The sequence below is a fragment of the Emydura macquarii genome, unplaced genomic scaffold (genome assembly GCF_026122565.2).
Source record: "Emydura macquarii macquarii isolate MOO-44397 ecotype Brisbane River unplaced genomic scaffold, CSIRO-AGI_Emac_v2 contig_1253, whole genome shotgun sequence".
In the NCBI taxonomy this organism is placed as follows: domain Eukaryota; kingdom Metazoa; phylum Chordata; order Testudines; family Chelidae; genus Emydura; species Emydura macquarii.
This window is the reverse complement of record NW_027131390.1, coordinates 38,497,825-38,511,738: the sequence shown is the minus strand read 5'-3', so window position 1 is coordinate 38,511,738 and position 13,914 is coordinate 38,497,825. Positions and strand designations below refer to the sequence as shown.

General features: G+C 50.6%; 1 protein-coding gene across 6 annotated transcripts in view; it reads left to right on the top strand.

Moving 5' to 3' along the window:
- The first annotated feature begins 6,643 nt into the window (after window positions 1-6,643).
- HDAC8 (histone deacetylase 8) overlaps window positions 6,644-13,914 on the top strand; it is an 84,702-nt gene continuing 77,431 nt past the window's right edge. For all 6 annotated transcript variants that reach the window (XR_010919758.1, XR_010919757.1, XR_010919759.1 and 3 more), the window contains exons 1-4: window positions 6,644-6,797; window positions 8,778-8,830; window positions 10,777-10,907; window positions 12,835-12,976. Coding sequence is in view for 3 of the 6 variants with exons in the window: in XM_067548520.1 (XP_067404621.1) it covers window positions 6,708-6,797; window positions 8,778-8,830; window positions 10,777-10,907; window positions 12,835-12,976 (416 nt within the window). In the remaining 3 variants the exon portion in view is untranslated. The remainder of the gene's footprint in view (window positions 6,798-8,777; window positions 8,831-10,776; window positions 10,908-12,834; window positions 12,977-13,914) is intronic.

Here is a 13,914-nt window from a genome sequence, read left to right as displayed (position 1 = left end):
CTCAGGGCTGACCGGAAGGCCAGTAGATCTGGAATGCCCTGGAACCCTCTTCCTCAGTTTCCTGGCATCTCCCCACATCGCGGCACCTCGTCCAGTCTGGCCCATCGTTCACGCTTCGCCCTCTCAGCTTCAAAATAGGCTTTGATCGGGTTGTCCTTTGGGTGGACATATTTCTGGAGGTTTCATCACATGACGTATCTCTAATTTGTGGAGACTCCAAGACAGCCCTGGAGGGTTGGCAGCCCAGGCTTTGGCCTGCTCTGTCACGTCACCTGCGGATGCAGGCCAGAACAGTCTTACCCCACCCTAGGGGCAGGGCCTGGAGAAACTGCTGCAAGACCCCCTGCTCCGTGACTTCCTTTTCTGCTGAACTAGCGTAGGAGCAGCCAGGACGCAAGGTCCTGCACGTGTTTAGCCACTGCTCATGGCAGAGCCCCCCACAGGAAGGGTTGGCCCTAGAACCAGCGTTGATATGCCGTCGAGCCCGTCCTAGCCTGTTCCAAGTGGCAGCCTTTGCTAGCTTGCTGTCACTGACATTGCCACGTGTGGCCTGAGTCTCTCCTGTCAAAGGGCCCTAGAGGGCTGCCCGGTCTGACTCCACCAGCTGGCCGTGCTGGCCACCCTCTTGAAAGTCTGCAGGAAGCCTCCAGCTCGTTCTTAGGGCCCAGCTTCATCAAACCAGGGCCCAGCTGTCTTGACTGGCGCTGCCCTGACCCAGCTGGGCTCCCTAGTGCCCCGCGGCTCCCATAGCCCCTCTTGTTGTTGGTATTGAGCCTTCTGCCACTACTGCATGGTGGTGAATGCTGCTGTCTGCTGACTGTCACGGGTTGGAGGAGGCACACCGGCATGTGCCATTGTTGCTGCTGTAGCACAGCCACCTGCCGCTGTTTTGAAGGCCGATTTGAGGTGCTCGCAGACTGTCCTGGAGCACCCCTATGGCATGGCTTTCAGTGACTGCCTCACTCTCTTCTGTCAGGCTTCAAGGGTGTGGTGTAGTGGCCTGGGGCCAGGCCACGCTATAGTTCCTCCTCTTCCAGGGTATCTGTGTCCCCAACAAATAATATCTGACAGAATAATGGCAACGAATCCAACGTCTTCCGCCCCGCTTGCCTCGGCTTCTTTGTAGGCTTTCGTTGGCCAGAGCAACGACTCCGGGCTTCCCCTGGGAGCCCCTCAGCATTACCTGAACAACAAGTGCAATACAAACCCAGCAAGTTCCGCCAGGCCCTCTCACTCCCCAGTCTGAAATCTGCCTTGAGCAGGGCCCAGCCTGGCCTTCAGCTTTTAGCCCATTTTAGGGTCTCACCAAGCGTGACCCCACTCCCAGCAGGTGTCACCCAGTGCGGCTGTAGCTAACACCTGCGTTGCTGGTGTCGGATCTGTGCATCCCATCTCTCCAGGTGAAACCAGCAGTAACCTAACTGCTGCCCAGTCACTGCAGCCTGGTGCATGGTGGTGCTGGACCTCCCTTGCACCCCTCATAGCGGGGTGGGGCGTGAGTTTCACCACTTAGCTCATCAGCAGCCACCATTGCTCTGTGGGGACTTCCTGTGGTGTCTGCACTGCCCAGAAACCTTCCCCTGCCCCCTAACACCGTATTAACTAGGGATGTAAAAGCTTCTGTCAAACTAATAGCTGCTCTTTAAGTGTGTGGGTTAATTGTCTGTCAGAGACTGGTGCTGAATGCCATAGAATTGGCCAGTTCTCTCCTGCACGCCAAGTTCCTTCCAAAGCCGGGAGCGGCTTAGTGTGTGCACCATGCAGCCTGCTCTGGGGTGCTCGAAGAATGTGATAGTCGGTTTCTGGCACTCCAGGAGCTAGGGTTTTTTTAAGTGGGAACCTCTTCATACAAAATGGTTCTGTATGCAGGAAGACCACAGTATAGTACCATAGCTTACTACATTCTCCTAGCTCTATCTACATAGTCATCTAGCATTTGCAAATATAACACCGCCTGCCTTGGATTTGGGGGGGGGAGGGGTATCCATGGGGATTGAACCTGGGACCTCTGGATCTTAATGCATGAGCCTCTACTGCCTCATCTGGCAGACTGAGCCATAGGTGTAGCAAGCTCATTAACCTCTGTGGCCTGATTCCCAATAGAGGGAGACCGAGTGCCGCTCAGTGGGCATGGCTTACACAAAGATGAATGACGATAAGAGGAGAGTGTCTGTACCTAACCTGTCTGGGGCTGCTTCCCTTTACTAGCAAAGGAGGTGCATCGACAGGGAAAACCCTGCTTGCTCTGCAACCCACCTCAGCCGCCCAGCCAGCTTATGGAGTGCTGGGGCATGGGTGGACGAAACCGATGCCAGCAACTTGGCTGCATTGACTTGTAGCGTCAAGGCTAGAAGGTGGAGGTGTCTGGAAAGTTGCTTTACGTCGAAACACCGAAGTCTTAACCCTAAAAACCATAGTGACAGGGTGCTCCTAGGAGAGGGAGGAAGAGCTAGAAGCATTGGCAGCAGGACAAACTAAACCAAGCCTCTAGACCCCCTTACTAAGGTCCTGGAAGAACATCTGCTTGTGGAGGTAGATAATGCCTGGAAGGAAGTGGAGTAGCTAAGCTCTACGGCTGATACTGAAGCCTTCCAGTGATTTCTTGGAACAAAACAGAATGTACAATGCTTGGATGTTTTTGGAGTAGGGGCTATGAACTATCCATCCCCCCACCGCCATCTTGGCTTTGTAGCTTCTGATCTACTCCTCGTGCCTACTGAAGGCATGGGACTGACCAACCAATGGTCCGCTGACGGGAGGGTGGGGTGAGGAGCAGCAGGTATCTGTAAAAGCTTTGCAAGGAAAAAGTGCTGCACGGCCACTGCTGAGGGCAGAGTTCGGGGTGGTTTGCACTTACCATGCACTGGGCTTTTTTGACAAGGAGGCCATCATTGTGGGGTGCTGAGCACTTAAATGTCTGGCCTGGGGCCTCCTGCAACTGGATCCAGAAATTCAATGTTCTCCAGAGAACCACTTCATGGGCCAGGAATCAGATCATCTGCTGTGGGACTGCCATTTAGCCGCCTTGTTATGCAAGGGGCGGTTCTTAAAGTTGGCTTTTGGAGAGTGCCAACCTTTGTCTGCACAGAGGGCAGGGCTGAGCCATCCCTCCATACCCAGCATGAAGGGCGACAGCCTTGTAACCCGAGCTGCTGCCCAGTAGCCTAGTGCATAGGTAGGTAGGGTGTTGCAGCGGAGGGCTGCTTGCTGCACTCCACGTGAATGGGTTACTGCCCGTAACACAATTGCACTCCAATACTTAGCCCTTTTCAGACTCCAGTGCCTAGCTCTCGCCTCTGTTTTCAGCGTGGGAGGCTGTGCTACTTGTAATCTTTAGGTTTTTTTTCCTAATAAAACAACAAAAAGGCAAAACCTGCCGGAAGCCTGAAAAGCTTGAATAAAATGCCTCTGTTTCAAACAGGCTTGTGTCCTCCTTTGGAACCATGGGAGAAATTGTGGGGCGAGCTGCCTGCTTTGCTTCTGAGGGTGGACTGCCTTCAGAGCTGGGCCTTTGGCCAGCAGCTGCTGCTGTCTGGCCACCCAGCTCTGAAGGCAGAGCAGAAGGAAGGGTGGCAATACTGTGATCGCTCTACAGTGGGCTTGTGGCCACCTTTTGGCTTGGGCCCTTCAGTTTTGAGAAATGCTAGGCTAGGTGCTGTACAAACTCAATCCCAGCCCCCAGGGGTTTAGTAGAGGCTAACTGCTATCTTTATGTTGACGAGTTCCAGAGCGGTAGCCATGTTAGTCTTTCAGCAAAACAACAAGAGTGCTGTGTATGTGTATCTTAACCAGAGGGTGCTCTAGTCATAGGCAAGCGAGGCTGAGTAGCAGCATACCTACTTAAATCATCTGGGCCGCTGTTACTAATATTTGTAAGGGGGTGGCCTAGAAATTCTCAAGGAGCAGGGCCCCATTGTGCCAAGTGCTGTATACAGATGTGATGCAAGTCAGTCCTTAAGTGACAACAGTTTGGGGCAAGGGGTGCACAGGACACCCATCAGCTATTATGATTCATATAACAGTATTGCCAGCTCTAGGCAGACCCAAAAACAAGTCCAGTTCCAAAAATCACAAGCGTGGCTTTAAAATCACAATTTTTTTTTTTTTAATTGTTGGGGTGGTTCTCCTTTTTGGAGCCTTTGAGTCACATTTTCAAACTTTTTTTGCGTAAACAGGAGTGATAGAAATTTCCTTCTCTGTATTCTAAATGAGAACCATCATTTGCACTCAAGTTAATTTAGCCAACTGAAAAAGGAGTGACTGGTTCATGGTCAATCAATGTCTAGAGGGGGAAGAGATTTCTGCTTGTAGGGGGCTCTTTAATCTAGCAGAGGCAGGCATAATGAGAAAGTGAAGCTAGACTAGAAATAAGGTGCAAATTTCCAACAGAGGGTAATTTAACTGTTGGAAAAAACTTACTTTGTGATGAGCGTTTCTCCATCACATGCTATCTTAACTTGAGCTGAGCTGTCTTTTATAAAGGATGTATTATACTTCCAAAGAGCACTATGGGTCTTGATGAAGGAACTATTGAATAGATTTCTTTGGCCTGGGGTAAGTAGGGGCTCAAGCAACATGATCATATTGTTCCGTTCTGGCCTTAAAATCTGTAAAGCTACACGTAAGCAGTGACTCCAGGCAGCGGGACTTCAAGAGAAAGACCAAATCTCATGAGACCCTCAGTGAACTGGAGAGAGTTAGCAGCCCTGGTATAACAAACAGTGGTCAAAGCCGCTGTCTCTATTCGTGCTAGCCCCGGTACGTGTGCTGAGAGCAAGAGATGTTCAGTCTTTGCTGCTTGTTAATGGGGGGTTTGCATAGAGCTCTGCAAAGCACTCGATCACATCTGCCTCTGGCAGCAGGGGCTAAAGGCTGGACCCCAGCCCCTGAAATATCTTTTCTTCAGCTCCTTAGAATAACACCAGGGCCACAGTGGGGCTAGGGACCAGTAACTGAAGAAGTAGTTACTGCAGTAGCTTCGTCCCAGCCTATGGAGGACCTTATTAGACTAGCTGAGTGAAGCACTTTTCAGTCAGCAGCCCCAAACACCCCATCTTACAGCTTTATCCAGTTTTCTCTTGTGCAGCATTATAACTCCACTGCAGGTGACTGGAGTCACACTGCTAAGAGTCATAAAAGCGAGTAGGGGGTGTTCATGCTAGTGTGCTATTTACCAGCAGCAGTGACATTACCTAGGACTCTCTCACCAATCTGGAACTGCAGAAGAAATGTGGGGAAATCTATGCATACTTGTACTTTCAGAAAGCCTTTGACAAGTTCCCTCACCAAAGGGTCGTAAGCAGGGTAAGAGGGAAGGTCCTCTCCTGGATCAGTAACTGGTTAAAAGACAGGAAACAAAGGGTAGGAAATAATTGTCAGTTTTCACAATAGAGATTGGTACTGAAGAGAGAGGTCCTTTGAGAAGCTGTACTGGGCCCAGTGCTCTTCAACATGTTCATAAATGATCTGGAGATGGGGGTAAACAGTGAAGAGGCAAAGTTTTCAGATGATAAAATTATTCAAGATAGTTAAGTCCAAAGCTGACTGCGAAGAGTTACAAAGGGATCTGACAGAACTAGGGGTCTGGGCAAGAAAATGGCAAATGAAATTCAATGTTGATAAATGCAAAATAATGCACATTGAGAAACATCCCAACTATACAAACAAGATGAATGGGTCTAAATGAGCTGTTGCCCTCAAGAAAGAGAGCTTGGAGTAATTGTGGATACATCCAGCTTGATATGCAGCAGCAGTCAAAAAACTTAAGAGACTGTTGGGAATCATTAGGAAAGGGAAAGATAATAGGACAGAAAATATAATGCCTGTGTATAAATCCATGGTACGTCCACCCCGTGAATGCTGTGTCCAGGGCTGGTTGACCCATCTCAAAAAAGATGTGTTAGAATTGAAAAAGTAGAGAGGAGGGCCCCCAAAATGGTGAGGGGCATAGAACAGCTGCTATAGGAGGAGAGAAGAAAAAGACAGGGGCTGTTCAGTTTAGAAAAAAGATGTGGGGGGACACAAGAGCTCTGTGAAATAGTGACTCATTGGGGTGAACGTGAAGCAGGATGTGTTATTTACCCTTTCTCATAACTCGGGCCCTGCCAAAGTCACAGTCCAGCCAGCTCAACTCCAGGGCCCTAGGATTTGAAAATTAGTCAGTTTTATGCTGTGGGTTGTTTGCATCTGCAATACCCAGGTGTAAGGGAGGGGCCCGGCCCCAAGGGAGTGAGGGGGAGTTGCAGGATTGCTACCCTCACGTCTGTGCTGCCAGCGCAGCTTCCTCAGCTGGAGGCAAGTCTGCGCTCCCCCGTGTCCCCCCCACCGGGGACTCCAGTCCTACATGCCAGGCCAGGCTGAGGAGGGCAGGGCCTGCCCCTGCTCTTCCCCTCATGGCCGCTCTGGGAGGGCGTGTCAGACCCACCTCGGGCGTCCTCCCCTCCTCCCAGCGGCTGGGAGTTCCACGGGACTACGGCTCCCAGCATTCCACGGGCCGGGCCTCGGGACTACGGTTCCCAGCATGCCCTGGGCCGGGCGGGCTACGCCACACGGGACTACGGCTCCCAGTATGCCCCGGGCCGGGCGGGCTACACCACACGGGACTACGGCTCCCAGCATGCCCCGGGCCGTGGTGCGGCGTGCGGGCGCCGGCGGGGAAGTGGGAAGCGGACGGAGCCGGCTCACCTCGGCTCGGGGGTCGGGGCCCGATGGAGGCGGCTCCGCCGCTCCCCCCGGTCTATGTCTGCAGCCCGCAGTACCTGGCGCTGTGCGACTCGCTCTGCAAAGTGCCCAAGCGGGTGGGTGAGCGGGGACCCGGGGGCGGGGGCAGGTATCGGCCGGGCTCACGCTCCGGTCTCCTCGGGCGGTGATTTGCCCGGCCGCCCCTGCTGCCCGGCCGCCCCATAGGGCGGGGTTTGGGGGGGCGGAGCGGCCCGGACAGCTCGGTAGGGACCTCGGGCCGGGCCCGGGGCGCTAGGACAGTTCACACGCCCTCCTCTCCCCTTCCCTGCGGGGAGCCTCGGCCGGCTGCTGCCTGCCGCGTGTGGGGCTCCGGCCTTCGCTGGGGGCGGGGGGCGCTTCAGAGCGAACTAAGCTGCAGCCAGAGCCTGGAAGAAGCCTCGCCTTGCAGGCCTGGGCGGGAGCTCGCCAGGCGTCTAGGCCAGTGCCCCACACTCTTGGCAGGGCCACCTATTCTCAGCCACCGGCAGGCGTGTGTCCCGGGGGGATTCTGCAACCTCCCCAGGCGCCTGGTCCCCAGCTGGGGTAACCTGAACCACCAGGACAGGAAGTTTTCCCTAATGTCCAACCTGCACCGCCCCCATTGCAGCTTTACCCATTGCTGGTCCTGGACTCACAGATTCCGGAGAACAATTTTTCTTCCTCCTCCCTTGTAACAACCTTTTATGCACTTGGAAACCATTATCCTGTCCTGCCTCAGTTGTTTCTTCTCCAGACTAAACAAACCCGGTTTTTTCAATCTTCCCTCATAGTTTGTGTTTTCTAGACCTTTAATCGGTTTTGTTGCTCTTCTCTGGACTTTTGCCCATTTGTCCACATCTTTCCTCAAATGTGGCGCCCAGAACTGGACAGAGTGAAACAGGCTTGAGGATAACTTCCCCTTGCTTAAGTGGTGCCAAAATCAGGATGCTGGTTTGAGACAGCTCCCGAATAAATCTGGATAAAACCTTTATTCCAAACTCTGCACCCCAATGTATTTTGCAAATGCCACATTCTACAGAAGAACTATTTTAGGTGTGAATTGGAGAGAGTGGACTTTCAAGTCTTGTATCTGTATTGCTGTTTAGGTTTCTCCAAAGATGCCTATAACCATAGTTTTCAAGCACTAAAACCCATCAGGGTCATGTTGGGGAGAAAAATCTACATCAGGGTGCGGGGAAGGAAATATTATGGTGACTGATTTATTTTAATTTAAAAAAGGAAAAAGCTGTCTGAAGCTGCTCAGAGTTCAGGACTGGTTAAAATATAGTCCCTGGGAGATGGATTGGTGGGCAGAGTCCAAGAGAAATACTCAATGAATGATGCATGATAAACGCAGTGTTGTCACCTGTGTGGTATATATAAGGCACTTTGGGTGGTTGTTTTTTTAATTTCCTGGGAATTTAAGTTTTTATTAAAAGGAAAAAAAATTTTAAACTAGGAGAAAAGAGGTAAAAACTGAAATCAAAGGGAGGTGGGGGGGGGCCTCTCACTATGTGGAATTAGCCTTTGACTCCCTGCAGTGCTCCAGCCCTCTCAGCTTCCAAGACTCGTCTCCCCAGCCATCTCATTCTGCCACTGTGCAGAGGAAGTGAATGGGGCCACACTGAAGGGCTGAGGACTGGAGGGGAGCAGAAAGCTGCACCCCATAATTCCTGCCCCTGGCATATGGAGCCCCCTTCTAACTGCCCTTTCATGCAGACCTGTCTGCTTTCCTTGCGAAAAATTCCTGGGTCCCGAAAAAGCCAAAATTTGGATGAAAATCAGTAAAATATACTGCTTACATACGGCATACATACAAAAAATACTGCTTTTTTTTTTTTTTTCAAAACCCTGGAATTTTGGGAGGCAATTGGCAAAGACGAATGAAGGGCCTTTGGTACATATCAGCACCATTTCAATGTAGGATCTCTGCAATATATACTGTGTGGGTGGGGGGGTTAAGTTGCAAGCTGCTGGGCAAGGGACGTTGTTCTATGTATTGCACGGCACATGCTGATGCTACTTGGTAACCCATGCATAATTTGCTAACCTGTGCTCTTGTTTCTGTTCTCTTGTAGGCCAGTATGGTGCATTCTTTGATCAAAGCATATTCCTTACTTGACCAGATGAGGTAAGTCATGCCATCTCTGTCCTGAAGACTGTACACTAATTGCCTCATCCTGAAGGTGCTGAGTATCCTCAACTCTCAGGGAACTCAGGGGCATGCAGCACTGTGCAGGATTGGGCCCTACATTCTTGCATTCATAAAACCCATACTCTTGACTTCTTGTATTGGTGATTTGTAAGGAAAGTTTGCTTGTTTTGCTAAATGGACAATGGTACAGTAGTTATGACGGATGCGATTTATCATCAGACCTCAGAATCTGATGAGAAAAGTCTTGCAGGTACGAAGTATCTTGTGCTTTTTTTTTTTGTAATGTACCATGCTGTCATCAGCTTTCATTAAGTGACGGTGACCAAGCACTGATTAGCTTCCCTGCTGCTATTAGAGCCTGATGGGCCACAGGGAAAGCGACACAGACCATGTCAATTGCTTGCTGCTGCTTGGGAACAGTCTTGCCAGGTCATGGAGCTATTTGTGGGGTACAAAGGACTCACACCGAGGCTTCGAGAGCCCTTCCTTCTGGGACGGACAGGAAGGTGTTGGGAATTGGGTAGGGAAAGAGAGATCTTTGCTTCCCTTCCAGCCATTTAGGGGACTGGTGTATGCGTTCAAACATACTGGACACCTGTTAGCCAGCCACAGGATGCCACAGATGATAGGACCTCTGAGCAGGGCCCAGTAATAGCACTTTAAAGGAATCCCAGTTCCTCCTGCCTGATGGGATAATACCTGAATATTCCCCAGTGGAAGCTTTGGGGCAGAAAAGGTGGTGGACGCCATTGTCATGGTTCCAGGGCTAGCTGCACATTTGGCCCCTCTCTAGTCTCACAGGTGATATGCCCTGTGGCATCTCTCTCTGGGTGGAAACCCCTGGTTCTCCCCCTCTCGAGCTGGGACTGTTCCACAGGTTCAGGTAGGTTTGGCTTCCTGTGGTTCTTTCCTTTGGCAGCTGTGACCAGTGGCACTGCCTGGTCCTTCAGCCCTGCTTTATGTTCTCTCAACAACAGGCCAGTTTATTATTAAAAACAGGAGACCAGCTGTGGAGAGTGGAGGCAGGAGGGACTTTGCTTCCTGTAGGTGCACTGACCAAACACAGAGACTCACAAGTGGGGGGGGGGGGGGGGTTGGTTGGTTGGTTAGATCAGACCAAGGGGAGTGCATCGAGGAGTTTGCTGACTTCCATTGGTCTGTTACGCCTGGGCTTTGTAACAGTCAAGTGTGTGTGTTTAACATGTTCGTTTGCTAAGCCTGGGTGTTCTTGCTTTACTGTGATGTTGTCCCTGAAGGGTTAACTAGAAAGCAGAGCTCCCACGGCCAGGTGGACTCGGTGGAATTTGTCTAAATAACTAGGGGTTCAGGAGGGCTAAGACACTGGTTCTGGAATCTGGGGGGACAGACTGCAGGGTCCTACTGCCCAAGAAGGGTGTTTTGTGCACTGTGGAGTGCACTTGAAAGACACAGAGCTAGGACCAGTGACCAGTCAGTATCCAGACCCAGGGGCCTTAGCAGCATATGGCATCCAGAGGTTAGAGCCTGGGCTCCGTTCGGAGAGTGGGAATAGACCAGGTTGTGAGACACAGGTGTTTCCTATCTGTGTACGTGAGACCAAAATGTTTGGCTCTGTAGACAGCCAACGTTAGACCAGTATCAAACATTAGAGAAAATAGAAATGGAATCCAAACACGGGCAGAAGATGAATTGCAAAGTAATCAGCCAGTGCCTGCAAACGCTCCAAATCAAAGGCAATCATGATAGTTGCCTCAAGCTCATTAGAAACAAAATAATCCAGCTGCAGGCAGGAGGCTTTTTTCAGTCAGAGTGACAAGCTTGCCGGCTGTTTTGGGTCTTGTTTATTTTAGCTGCATTAGTTAATTCCAGATCCCTGACATGAGGAACTTGCAGCTACACCTCGTGAATCTGCCTTAATGATCTTGTTCCGTCTGTCTTGCTAGGATAGTCAAGCCGAAGGTGGCTTCCATGGAGGAGATGGCCAGCTTCCACACCGACGCCTATCTGCAGCACCTCCAGAAAGTCAGCGAGGAGGGAGACGATGACCACCCGGAGTCGGTGGAGTATGGGCTGGGTAAGGAGCTGTTTCAGCAAAGACGAATGGAAGATGGTTGTGTTCATTTTGAAGTCTTGTGCTTTTCTTACAGGGGCTTTTACCAGAAGGAGGTGGCAGAGGTTTTCTCCTTTTCTGCCTTTTAAACCAAGAACATTTCTGCTCTCATAAGTGACTGTGAGAATGGGCTGCACAGATCTGCTCCCTGTGTTAATTGTCAGAACTCCTAGCTTTCCCAGTGCAAACCGTTGTTAAACTGCTTCTTGAAACCTGAAGAGGCTGCGCAGCTCTAGGAGAGGGAGGTAGATTTTGTTCTGGTTTGTACATCATCAACGTCATGCTAACTGAGTTTCAGTTCCAGAATCTATATTACTGGGGCCAATGTGACAAGAAATGAACCCAGCATCTCTCTCTGATCACAGGGTGAGTTGGCAGGCTGGCAGCTCCACACAAAAAAATGGTTTACTTGGAAACCAAGTGCATTTGATCTGGAGCAATCCTGGGTATGTCTACACAGCCTGCAGCAGCAAGCCTCCCAGCCTGGCCAACAGACTTGGCTTGGTCAGTGCGGCTTGTGCTAGCACTCTAAATACAGCTGTGTAGACAGTACTTTGAAGTCGCAGCTCGGACTCTGAAGCCTGAGGAGGGGCGTCTTTCTAGCTGTTTTTAGAGCGCTAGTGTGAGTCCTGCAAGCCCGTCAGTCGATGCTGCCACATGCTGTGTAGACATGCCCCCAGAGATGATGAACATGGAGCCCAAGAGGCGTTTTGACAGGACTGCTTTCAGAGTAAAACTGTCCTTCAGTGGCCCCATCTGACCGACCACTTAGACCTTGTCTAGAGCGTTGTTCCCATTCTAGCCATTGGTATAACTCTAGCCATGCCCCCCCGCGTAGATGTGTAAAGCTGCTATTTGTATGGCTGGAGCTTATGGCTTTCTGGGGGGCAGAGGGGGTGTGTTACACGATGACCACCATGCAGAGCTTCCTCTGCTCCCTGAGATCTGAGGCTTCACTTTCAGTCTCACAAGGAGAGAGGCCAGAGAGCACTCCATGGGAACCTGCTGCAGCGTTTCTTACGAGGCGGGACGCCAGGCTTCTGGAACCAGTGATCCTCCTCAGTGGAGCATTAACTTGAGAACCTAATGATGGCTACTTAATTGTAGTGCCTTTCTCTGTTGCTCAGCATGATTCTTGGGTATTGCATTCTCCACTGGGGCTGGGTCTTTTGACATGTCCTCATGGTCCAGTCATTTGAAAAGCAGCCACCCAAGCCTGTGCACCTTGCAGCAGCTGAAAAGGCAGATGTCCAACACCCTGGGACTGGTCTTGATTTTAGCTCCTGCACACGCAAGTATGAATCACAGGAATGGCAGGATCTAACTGGGCTCCAGATTTGAGATGTGCTTGGAATGGTCTTCAGTACGTGAGGGTGTGCTGGAGGTGAGAGAGAGCATCACATGATAGGACCACATGCACATTGTTCTCATGATGGTGTTCAAGGGCTTCTGGAGACTAAGGCTGTGCTGTGTGGTTGTTGGGCAGATAGAGGGTTTGCAACTACTCCAGGTGGAAGGGGACTGGAGCAAAGCAGCCCAATGCATCTGGTAACTGCACCAGAGTTTGTGGTGCAACTTGGCATTGAGCTAGGAGGGCTCCGTACACCCACCTTGAGCATTCTTAGTATGAGAAAGCAGTTTGGTTTTTAATTCTTTGTTCTATGTGGCATGGCCCAAAGAAACCCACCTTGGAAATCCAGAGGGTGGGATCTTCCCCAAGGAGGTCAGTCGTCTTGCTCAGCAGCCTGGCTTTGGCTCCCGACTGCAGCCGGAGTGGAGCACCAGAGCTGTGAATAAAGCAAAATGCAGTTCCCTGGTGTATTTCCCCCAAGAATGCAGTGATATTCCCGCTGAAATCTGTCCTGAGTGACACTCTGGTTCTTGCCCCTAGGTTATGACTGTCCAGCCACTGAAGGGATCTTTGACTATGCAGCAGCTGTTGGAGGGGCCACCATCACAGCAGCCCAGTGTCTGATTGATGGCAAGTGCAAAGTAGCGATTAACTGGCCTGGAGGGTGGCATCATGCAAAGAAGTAAGAAAACAACCTCTTACCGTGTGCTTTCCAGCCTGGTATCTGACTCGAGCCTGGTAGCTCCTAGCTTTCCACACAAACCACTAGGGTGAGGAGAAACAAAAGCAACCAAAAGAGAGACCAAAACAAATGAATAGGAAGTTTACTGGGGAAGGGGGAAGAGGGTTGGCGGGTTGAAATACAAGAGGCAGCTGGGGAAGAAGTGGTGTAGAGTGGAGGGCTGGGAGCCAGTAGTCCCACATCTAAGTGCTGGTTCTACCATGGACTTTGCTGTGTGACTTAGACCAGTCACTTAACTTCTCCGTGCCTCAGTTTCTCAGGTTCTAATAGTACCTCACCTATTTCATAGTGTATTGTGAGGCTTAATGCTTGTAAAATACTTCGTGATAAAAATGTAAACTGCTGGTGTATTGCCAAGCGCTGAAGAGAATGGAAACTTGGAGATGAATGACGTATTCAAGAGGTGAGGTGAAAATTGGTTCTTCATATTCCTTCCTATGCTCTGAAAGTATGTTAGATCTGTATTGTAATATCTGAGGTAGGGCAGTATTGTCATTAACAGTATTTCAGAGCAGCAGGAGAGGAGATGGGACTTTGCCCCTAAATTGCTCTCATTCCCAGGAGGTCACAGGACTAAAAATGTTTATGTATTTTAGCTGTGGCTTGTACCCTGATTGCTCTCTGACTTTCAGGAGAAGATAAAGTGCTATCTTCTGAAACACAAGGACTGTGTTTAACAGCATATCAGTTTTGGTATCGTGCTTGTGACAGTAACCTGTAGCTGATGCATTGGGGGAAAAAAAGCCTCATGATACACCTTGACATTTGTGGAATGCTTTATTTAGGGGTGTAGCGCAAGTTTACTTCCTGACCTTTGCAGCCCAGTGTTTTCCTTGAAGCATGACATTTGATCACTCTGTTTAGTGTGTGTCTGCCAG